General features: G+C 36.4%; 1 protein-coding gene across 5 annotated transcripts in view; it reads left to right on the plus strand.

Annotated features, from left to right (window-relative positions):
* The window catches only part of CNTN4 (contactin 4), a 974474-nt gene that overhangs the window by 814263 nt on the left and 148198 nt on the right, over positions 1-12013 (plus strand). For all 5 annotated transcript variants that reach the window (XM_017507289.2, XM_017507292.2, XM_037730965.1 and 2 more), the window contains one exon: positions 43-172. In XM_017507289.2, coding sequence (XP_017362778.1) covers positions 43-172 — 130 coding nt within the window. The remainder of the gene's footprint in view (positions 1-42; positions 173-12013) is intronic.

The following is a 12013-nucleotide window of genomic DNA, read 5'->3' on the forward strand; positions in this document are numbered from 1 at the left end:
TGTAGAAGGTCATTGTTTTTATGTTCCTCTTTTCTTTCACAGGATAGAATTCAAATTGAGCAAGGAACACTCAACATAACAGTAGTGAACCTCTCAGATGCTGGCATGTATCAGTGTTTGGCAGAGAATAAACATGGAGTTATCTTTTCCAATGCAGAGCTTAATGTTATAGGTGAGTCTTTATACTGGCAAGAAAAAAAAAACACAACTCTTTAAATCACTAAACTAACTTGTTCTTTGCCAAGCGTAAGTGTTCAAGCCAAGAAAAGGAGTAAAGAAATCTTTAGTCCAAAGATACTACTCCACAAACAAGTAATAAGCAAATCTATAAGCAACAACAAGAGAACACTTTCTAAATCAGCCTCTTCGATGCTTACAATGGGGACCATGCTTCCCTTGGCACTCATTTTTATTCCTGTATTGACTGCATTTCTAAATTGAGCAAAGTTTTTGAGATGTTTTTTGGAGCCTGCTGCTGATTTGGTGCAAACTTGAGCTTGGAGGGAATAAGAGCTGACTTGATTTGGAAAGGCTTATTTGAACAGCTGACAGAATAAACCCTGTTCTTCCACATCTGAATTTTTCCAGACTATGCATTAATGATCTTTCCCCCAGCTACATCTTTCATCGTGTGCCATTTCCTACCTCCTCTTCAGTTGCATTGACTTTTCTGTTCTACATATTCACCATCCTCTCTTCCTCTGTAGGCCACTGGTATGTAGTGAGTACATCCTTTGCCTGAAACACTTTTCCTTCCCTCTTCATTTCTGTAACTCCTTCTCATTTCCCATCTCCCAGCTTCATTGGTGGTTCCTCAGAAAATCATGGTTGGGTCAACTCTTCCTATTACAGGTTTTTATACTATCTTTTACTTCTCGTTTATGACAGTTACAGTTTACATTTATTTATGTGATTTTTCTGTCTTTGTCTTCCACCATATTTTAACTTCCCCATGATATCAAGGATCATATTTGGTTTAATTTATCATTTTATTCCCAGGACTTAATACAGTATTGAAGCACATAGTATGCACTCAATAAATATTGAATGAATGTAAAAATGAATGAGTGTGTTGAATGAAGAAGTTGAGAGATTATTTTATTAAAATGAATTAATAAATTAAGTCAGTAAATAATTAAAAGCATAGTTGAGTGAACAGATAAATCTATGGACATTAAAAAAAAAAGTTAAGACCAACAACTTGCATAATCCTATAGAAAAATCTTGAATGTATCTATTGTTATAAAAGAAGAGATGATAATGAAAACTAAAAACAAAAAAACAAACGTAAATGATTTGGGAACTGCTTCCTTTTTAGAGGCTTTAAGGAGTCATTCTCCTTGGTGAGAGCTTAATAGAAGATTATGAATAAGAGAAAAATATCACACAAAGGAGTTAATTCACGTGCTCTGATCAATTGTTTCAGAGTCCTGAGTTTCCCTTCTGGAAAACATTAATTGATGCCTAGCATGGAAATCTCGCATATAGAAGTAAATTCTCTCAAGTAGAATGTACTGCCATCCTGTACAATGTAAAAAAATAGAAAGAAAGAAAAACTTCCACAGCTGCTCTTCTCATTAAGTTCTTTAGCATTGACCCAAATCCCATCCAAAATAATGATAGCGAGATTTCATAGGGATGGAGCCTTTTTGAAAGAGGCCTCCTAATGGTTCTGTGCTTTGGGAATAAGCATCAGCTTGGCTAGGCCTACTGGAAGACTAAACACACATACCTCTCATCCTATAAATATTAGGAACAATACTTTTCATCTCCTTCCAGAACAAGTTCAATTGTTCCCTTCTGCCCAGTTTTGCTGACTTGGTATTTGGAACTGACTCTTCTGGAGCACAGTTCACCATGGCAGATTGCTTAGGAGTTTCTTCTGAAACAAGTATGTTCTCTATTCTGCTATATGTCAGCTAGTTGGAAGAACAGCTACAAGTGAGATGTGTCCTAATGAAATGAATCATAGTGTCTCAAAACCCTCTGGATGAGTACTAGCCAATTTATGTGTCTAGGGACCCCTTTATAATTTTAAAAGATTTTGTAGTCCCCTTTATTGAAATAAGAAAAGCTGATAGAAAAAAATGACTCCAATAATGTAAGAAAGGCTGTTTAATGATTTTTATCTAGAGTGCCTACCCATAGCTGAAAATAACAGAATATATGTGTATGCATACGTGCACGCATAATGGCTTAAAGCCACCTTTGCCTACCCCTTCCCCCTCTCTCTAGTAACAGGATTCAAAGCCTGTTAGCTGCAAATCACTGCTCCAACTTTTACATTAAGGGGTTTATTTAAAAATCATTTCCAATTGGAACTGTCTAATTACAAATGAATTTTTGATCTGAGCCCTTTAAGCTTCCCAATGCCAGCAAACTAGAAGTGTTAGTCTGTTTAAGCTGCTCTAACAAAAATACCATAAACATGGTGGCTTATAGACCACAAATTTTTATTTCTGATAGTTCTGGAAGGTGAAAGTGTGAGACCAGGCTGCCAGCATGGCTGAGTTCTGGTGAAAACCCTCTTCTGGTTTGCAGACTGACAACCTCTCACTGTGTCTTCACATGGCAGAAGGTGTGAAGGTCTCTTGGGCTTCTTTTATTAAGGGTAATAATCCCATTCATAAGGCACTTCACCCCATAAGGGCTTCACCTCTTAAAGGTCCTGCCTCTTAGTGCCATCACCTTAGGGTTTAGGATTTCAACATAGGAATTTTGGAGGGACACAAACATTCAGACCACAGCACTAGAGCAGTGAAGATAAAATGAAAATGCCTGAGAAATTATTTAACCATGTTTAACATGAGAACAATAAAGGCAAGTCATCAAATTATATAGGCCAAACAAGTTGTAAAAATGTAAGGTTTGCAGGAATTAAGGAAAGGGAGTCTGGCTAATGGGTTGGGTTAGAAAGCTAAGCCCTGAAAAATTTAGATTTTGAGAAACACAAAGAATATTCCAGATCAGAATGAAATGGCTAGAACAAAGACTCAAAGTTACAAAATATCTGAGGTAGTTTCTTGCACATACAGAATCTTGAATGTTTTTTAAAAATGTTGACTCATCAGTGGATGAGTGGGCAAACTCAAATTTGGTGTGTGTGTGTGTGTGTGTGTGTGTGTGTGTGTGTGTATACATACACACACACACACACACACACACACACAGTAGAATACTATGTAGCCATAAAAAAAGAAGAAAATCCTGTCATTTGTGACAAGAAGGATGAACCTGGAGGATATCAACCTATGTGAAATATCAGGCACAAAAAAACAGGTGTCACATGATCTCACTCATTTGTGGGGTCTAAAAAAGTTTATCTCAAAGAAATAGAGCAGAATGGTGGTTGCCAGGGGCTGGGGAAATCGGTGGGGGAGGGTTGGGAAGATGTTGTTTAAAGAATACAACATTTCAGTTAGATGGGACAAACAATTTGAAGCACTCTTTGGATAGCACAATTATTACAGTTAATAACAAGATATCATATTCTCAAAAAATGCTGAGGGAGTGGATGTTAAGTGTTTCACCACAGAAATAACTATATAAGGTAATTTATGTTAATTAGCTAGATTTAGTCATTCTACAATGTATATATATTTTTCAAAACATGTTATATGTAATACATACAATTGTATGTGTCAATCAAAAACTAAAATAATAAATAAAAATTTTGATTTAAATACATAAAGCATATGTGGGCAAAATTTAAACTTAAAAAAGAAAGATGGAAAAGTCATTAAGGACTAGTTTTGGAGATTCTTGAATGACAAGCTTAGAAGTTCCCTATTTAATATCCATTTTTCCTTCCAAAAACTCACAGTAATATATTTCAGGTGAATTGAAGGGTGGTTAAGTATTGAGGTGGATAAACCCCTAGAGTCCCTCTTAAATGAATGAGGGAGAAGACATCTGACTATTTAAAAACACACAGAAATTAACATTGGTTAACATGCGTAAGCTATAACATGATTGTTCCTTATGTAGCAGTAATAGTTTGGCTCTTTTGGATCAAATAACTGAATTGTCATTACCTGTATTAGAATCATGATGATGCTGAATTGAACAAAGAAACAAAATGGAAACAAGGTAATATCTTAAGGTTATCTCTTGGCTGGGCTTGGTGGCTCACACCTGTAATCCCAGCACTTGAGGAGGTCGCGGTAGATGGATCATCTGAGGTCAGTAGTTCCAGACCAGCCTAGCCAAAATGGCAAAACCCTGTCTCTACTAAAAATACAAAAATTAGCTGGACATGTTGGTGCACGCCTGAAATCCCCGCTACCTGAGAGGCTGAGGCAGGAGAATCACTTGAATCCAGGAGGCAGAGGTTGCAGTGAGCTAAGATTGCACCACTGCACTGCAGCCTGGGTGACAGAGTGAGATTCTGTCTCAAAAAAATAAAAAAGATTATCTCTTGATGATCTGTATAAGAACAACAACAACAAAATATGTTGGTTCCACCTATTGATTAAATATCAGGAACCTCCAATGCTGTAGAGGAGATTCCTTTTCATGTTGGGTGATAGCCCTATAGTCATGAATAAGAGATGGTTAGAAAGCATATATTTAATAGGTTTTTCCCTTAGTTTTATTTTATGTGTTCGGTCTTGGTATTTAATGTGTATGTAACATGTCTGTATTTAATGGATTAACTGCTAAATAATTAATCTGTGTGCTGGGTGATTTACTCACTGGATAGGCAAACACCATAGAGAGACTTTTATCTTGAGATCAGTATATTGGTAGGCCTGGTTATGAGTACATCAAATGGAAGTGTGCTTGTTTATGACTGACTATTACAATTGATAGTTTATTATTTCCCAAGGCAACTGTTCCCAGGCCTTTTCAGCATGAGCCCGAGTCATGGGTAAGATTCACTTGTGGGATATACACCTGTGGGTATCCCTGATGTTGCTTCTTAGGTGATAACCATCATTCCATCCCTCTTCCCCACTCATGAAGGTGTGTGAATTACAATTGGAGTTAATAGAGTCTTGTAATCATGGGGAGACTGAATCTTCTATAAATAACTTAAAAAGCAACTAAGGTATTTTGTTGTTGGTGAAAAAAATAACTTTTCTAGAGTAATAATTCTACTCAGGTTTAGTATTTACGCCCACTTAGATGATCATATTGGTAATGGGGACTGCTGATTAAATTGCCAAATGTGAAATCACTGGGTAAATATAGAGGATAGCTAAGATCTCCAAAGCAAGTCTGGGGCAAGTATTCAGGTATTTGCAATTCACTGAAAGAGTGTTCTCCAGGGAAAACCTGTAAGGAAAAGCAGAATAAGGAAGAAGGAGGAACCAAACAAGAATGGGATCTTAGGTGAAATCTAGCCTAATTCTAGTTACCAGAAGGGAGATTTCTGGAACATAAACTGTACCTCAGACCCGTTTCCACCTTGAGATAATGAGGCTAGCTTTTAAAAAAATCTCCATATTACTCCCTCCCTAAGGCTACCCTTAAGCAGGGTTGCAGAAGTGGTAGGGGTCAAAAATCTTTGATTTTGCTTACTATGAGGATATTGTGAAAAAAAAATTTGATTTTACAATGGGAAGTGCTATTCCTAATGGTGAGTGGGTACCTGCCCAGTGGTCTTTTGAATATGACGTGACTTTTCCAGGACTGTATAGTAGAAGAGAAGTAGCTTCTACCCTGAGGAAATTATGTCTAATGGTTCAGTATCACAGGGGTTTTCCTGGCCTGTATGGTGGAACACATCTGACCCTGGCAGGACACTCAAATACCGTAAAGTAACTGATGGCCCAATTAAAGTGAGGTGCAGCCTTCAGCAATTATCTGGTTAATTTGGCATCTATCCAGATGATTGGCTCCCAAATTAGAAAAACATTAAGGCTAACTAAAAGTTATTTCATAGGGAGTTTCACAAGTGCTCATCTGCATCTAAGTCTGATTTCTCAACTGCCTCGTTGAGCCAGATTACAAAATAATCAAATGTGCTGAGTGTGATCATCATCTAATGAGAGGACAAATGCCTTTCTTACGCAACTGCAGTCATCTAGGCAAGAGCTTTACTTAAGTTATCATGAAGAGGGAAGCTGTGCATTGGCTCTTAAAATCAAATTTGGCATCTTTATCAAGTTATTGAGCGTACACTTACCAGTAGTAGGAGGATGCCATTACTCACTTTACTGTGAAAACTAACAGAATTACATATGAAAGCCTTTGTAAACTTAAAGGTGTTTATCACAATATTAAAAGGTTTTTGGCTTTTTTTTTTCTCTTAGTATTCATACCAAAAACTTGCAGATAGTTATGACATCAGTAAATCCCATTTCTGTGGTTCTCAATTTTTGTGCAGATTAGTTATCTGGGGAACTCCCATACTTTTTATCAACTAATTCAGTCTCTTGGCATGAGACCCAGACATTTTTCTTTAAGCTCCCCAGTGGTGACTCCAAAAAACAACAGAATTGGGCTACTGTTGTTTTAATTGATCAGGTTTATAAAGCCATTGAATTTTTCTAAAATATCGATTCTCAAGCTTTATCATGCATCAGAGTCATCTAGAGGACATGTTCATACACAGGTTACTGAGCCCTACCCTGAGAATATCCGATACGGTAGTTCTAGGGTGGAACCTGGGAATTTACATTTTTAACATGTTTCTGGTTGATGTTGATGCTGACGCGGCTGATCCAAGACCACCCTTGAGAACCACCACCCTAAAATAGGAAATCTGTCCTACACAGAGGGCTTTTGTTGTTGTTGTTGTTGTTGTTTTTAAAAATTGAACATAGTCTCCCTACCACATGTCTGATTTTAGATCAAAAAGCACTCTGCTCTTCTGTCAGTTTGCTGAGAATGATTGTTTCCAGGTTCATCCATGTCCCTACAAAGGCGTGTGTACCTATGCAACAATTTTGCATGTTATTCACATGTACCCCAAAACCTAAAATGCAATAAGATAAATAAATGGGGAAAAAAAAAAAGCACTCTGAATCCCAAGAACCCCTTTATAAGGGAAAGAGCAGGAATCAGAGATTCCAACCATGGCTGAAGGCCCCATTTCAACAAGAGAATGACTAGGAATAAAGCACAGAGAATGTCTTGACAGACTACAATGTGATGATTGCGCTAAGGTGTTGCATGATGTGACTGTCATAAAGTCAACTGAGGGGAGACATTGAAAGCTGATAAATATTGTGATAAACATTATGATAATCCCTTATATCAGTTCCCCCAAAGAAATGCAGTCAGTGAGTTAGAGTTTAAAATATTACTCTAGAATGCAGCCGAAGGCATCACTGAGCATTAATACTTTATACACTACCCTATAACCAAAATCTCTGACTCTTCTGTAAAACTGCTATGAAGGGATTATCCATCTTGAAGTCCATAGCCCTTTACATAAAGATATTGCCAATAAATTCCTCATAAAATGTAAAACTTATCATAAAAATGTAGAACTTCTCTCTTAAAAGGAGAAAAGTTTACGTCTTCTAGTAAACAAGTAAAGTTTTTCATCAGTCAGCAGGAAATATGTTACTTTTCTCTTTGCCCAGTCTGGGACTAATTTAACTCTGTTGTACTAATTCTAGTGAGATTGTTTTCTACTCTTCCCCTGTTTGAGATGCGTCATATTTTAATGTATTTACTACTTTATGTGTTTTACCATTATCTACCTCAAGTCTCTTTGAATTTGTGAATAAATAAATGAAGTAACCATTTTTCCCCCTCCACCACCTTTTGGCAAAATTGATTGCATTTGGGGAGCCTAATCTAAGGAGTATTAATTAGATTGACATTCAAGATTTGGTATGGGGGTTGATGTCACCACAATAGCCAAATAGGAAGGCCCAGACCCTTTTTCCCCAATGGATCAATTGCCATTGAGAGAAATAAAACCAGTTAAGAGATTTCTGCACTCCAGTCAAGTGTAAAACCAATAACATTAAAGCACTTTAGGAAAATTTATGGCACTTGCTTGCTAGACCACCTTCGACTCCCTGCAACATAACACAGAGCTATCAGTAGAAAACTTCCAATTCCTAATTTTCTGGAGAGGGAAAGAGAAGAGTGGAAGATACATCTAATATTTTTATTTTTGAGGGGGAAGTATTACCCAAGGGAGTGGTTTCTGTTTTGCCTGAATCTAAATGATGACAGAAACTGGGCTTTGTGGGAGACCCCCTGAGAACAAAGGCCATCAACGTGGCTTGGTTTGCTATCAGCCTGTACCACAGGCACTAAGGGAGCTCCAGCACCAACAGAGAAAAATCTAATGCTTCCTGCCACACTAGAAAGTCCAAAGTACCTGATATAGAGACCAAGGGAAGCTTTTGAGTAGAAAGACGGGAAGCTCCTGAGTAGAAACCAACAAATCTTCAATTAGGGGTTTATATACAAAAGCCCAGACAATACGCATCATTAGCAAAGGCTTGAGAGATCTGCATAATCTCTAGCTAGACTGATTGCTCTCAGACTGCAAAGACTAGCAGAAGCATCTGATTTTTCAAATGCCAGGATTCCAAGAGAAGATAATAGAGCACACAAAGAAACCAGAAGACATGGCCCAACCAAAGGAACAAATTATATCTACCGAAGTCAACCCTAAAGAAACACAGGTAAATGAATTGCCAAAGAATTCAAATTACTCTCATAAAGATAGTCAAAGAATTAAAAGACAGTACAGATAGATAAATGAGAGTATCAACAGAGATTAAAGATGAAAACAAATCCCAAAAAATTCTGGAACTGAAGAATACAATAAGTGAATTCAAAATGCAATACTCAATTGACTAGAGAGATTTAACAACAGGCTTGACCAGACAGGAAAAAAAAATCAGTGAATCTGAAGACCGATCATTAGAAATTATTGAGGCAGAGGAGCAGAAAGGAAAAAAAAAAATGAAGAAAAGTGACGAAAGCTGAAGGGCCTATAGGACACCATCAAGTGCAACAATATAAGTATTATGTAATTTACAGTGAATAAAGAGAGAAAAAGACAGAGAGCCTATCTGAAGAAAAAATGGCTGAAAACTTCCCAAGTATGGACAAGAAAATGGACTCACAAACTTTAGAAGCTCAAAAACTGCAACTAGGATGAATTCAGAGAGATATACACTGACACATCATAATCGGTATCAAAAGTCAGAGACCAAAAGAAAACCTTGAAAGCAGCAAGAGAAAAGCAACTCATCACATACAAGTATGCATCTCTAAGATTATCAACAGATTTATCAGCAGATAGTGCATGCTAGAAGGGAGTGGGATGATCTATTCAAAGTGCTGAAAGAAAGAGCTGCCAATCAAGAATACTATATCTGGCAAAACTATCCTCCCAAAATGAGGAAGAAATTGAAACTTTCCCAGGTAAATAAAAGCTAAATGAGTTTATCACCACTACACCTACTCTACAAGAAATGCTGAAGGGAGTCCTTCCACTTGTAATGAAAGGATCACAAACAATACAAAAGCATATGAAAATTTAAAACTCCCAGCTAAAGGTAAACATACAGACAAATATAAAATCCTATAGTATTGGAGGTACTTTTATCAATAAATCTGATATAGAGTTTTTTTTAAAAGTATAAAAGGTAGCTATAAATCTACATTAATAGCTATACAGTACGAAAGGAGGTAATTTGTGTCATCAGTAACATAAAGTGGGGGAGCAGGATGTAAATAAAGGGAATTTTATATGTGATTGAAGTTAAATTGTTGCCAGCTTGAATAGAGTATTATAACTTTAAGATGTGCTATATAATTACAGTGTTAACCACAAAGATAGTATCTATACATATATACACTAAGGGAAATGAGCAGGGAATCAAAACATCAATTTAAAAAATCAAGGCAACACAAGGTTGGGTGCAGTGGCTCATGCCTGTAATCCCAGCACTTTAGGAGGCCGAGGCAGGCAGATCACTTGAGGCCAGGAGTTCAAGACCAGACTGGCTGATGTGGTGAAACCCCATGTCTAGTAAAAATACAAAGTTTAGCTGGGCGTGGTGCCACATGCCTGTAATCCCAGTTACTCTGGAGGCTCAGGCATGAGACTCGCTTGAACCCGAGAGGCAGGGGCTGCAGTGAGTGAGATCACAACACTGCCCTCCAGCCTGGGTAACAGGGTGAGACTCTGTCTCAAAAATAAATAAATAAAAATTAAAACAAATAAAAATCAAGGAAACACAAAAGAAGACAGAAAGAGAAGAAAGGGGAAAAACAAAAGTTACAAGATACATAAAACAATTGAACAAAATGGCAATTATAAGCCCTTCCCTAATTATCTCTAATTATTTTAAATGTAAATGGATTAAATGCCCCAATTAAAAGATATAGATTGGGTGTATTAAAAATAAACAGGATCTAGCTATTTGCTGTCTAGAAGAGGTACACTTTAGATCTAGGGGAACACACAAGCTGAAAATGAAAGAATAGAAGAAAATATTCCATGCAAACCAGAACCTAAAGAGAGCAGGAGTGACCATATTAATATCAGACCAAATAAACTTTAAGACAAAAACTGTCACAAGAGAAAAACATTATATAATGATAAAATGATTGATTCATCAGAAAGATACAGCTATTAGAACTATGTATGCACCTAACAGAGTTTCCAAGTGTATGAAGCAAACAATAGTAGGATACTTGGATACTCTAGTTTCAATTATGGATAGAACAATCAGACAAAAGACGAATAAGGAAACAGAGGATGTGAACAACACTATATGACAGTTGGACATAACAAACATATAAAGAACACTGCACCCTACTACAACAGAATATGAAATCTACTCAAGCACACGTAGGAACAGTGTCTAATAGAGACCATATGTTAGGATACAAATAAGTTTTAACAGATTTAAGAAAATTGAAATCATACATAATATTCTTTCTGACTATAATGGAATTAAATGAGAAATTGATAGCAGAGAGAAAACAGGAAATCCACAAATATGTAAAAATTAAACAACTCATTCTTAAGCAACCAGTGGGTTGAAGAAGAAGTCACAGTGTAATTTAAAAAATATCAGGAGACAAATGGAAATGAAACTACAACATACCAAAACTTATGGATGCAGCAAAAGCAGTAATAAGAGTGAGGTTAGTGATGATAAATACTTACAATAAAAAAGAAGAAATATCTCAAATCAGCATCCTAACTTTGCACTGCAGAGAACTAGAAAGATTTTTAAAACTGACAAATCAACAGAAGTAACAAAATAATATACGTTAGGGCAGAGATAAAGGAAATACAGAATACAAAAATAATAGGAAAAAAATCAGTGTAAGCAAGCGTTGATTTTTAAAAAGGTCAACCAAACTGACAAATCCATAGTAGACTGAGAACAAAGAGAGAAGACTCAAATAAATAAAATCAGAAATTAAAGAAGAGACATAAAACAAATGATTCAGAAGTAAAAAGGAGTATAAAAGACCACTATAAATAATTATGCACCAAAAAAATTGGATAACCTGGAAGGAACAGATAAATTGCTAGAAACATACAACTGCTTAAGACTGAGTCTTGAAGGAATAGAAAATGTGATAGACTTATAACTAGTAAGGAGATTGAAGCAGTAATTTAATCCTCCTAATAAAGAAAATCCCTGGACCAGATGCCTCACTGGAGAATTCTACCAAATATTTAAAGAATTAACACTAGTTTTTCCCAAACCCTTCAAAAGAATTGAAGAACTGGGACCACGTTTAGACTCATTCTGTAAGCTCAACATTATCCCAAAATCAAAAACAAACAAGAATGCAAAAAAACTACAGAACATAACCCTGATGAACATTGATCCAAAAATCCTCAACAAAATACTAGCATACTGAATTCAGCAGCACATTAAAAGGATTATACCTGAAATGCAAAAAATGGCTCAAAAATCAATATAGTATGCTACATTAACAGAATGAAGGACCAGAACCACGTGATTACTTCAACTGCTGAAGAAAAAGCATTTGACCAAATTGAATACCATTTCTTTCTTTTTTTCTTTCTTTCCTTCCTTCCTTCCCCTCTCTCTCTCTCTCT

This window comes from Cebus imitator, unplaced genomic scaffold (genome assembly GCF_001604975.1).
Source record: "Cebus imitator isolate Cc_AM_T3 unplaced genomic scaffold, Cebus_imitator-1.0 Scaffold371, whole genome shotgun sequence".
NCBI lineage: Eukaryota > Metazoa > Chordata > Mammalia > Primates > Cebidae > Cebus > Cebus imitator.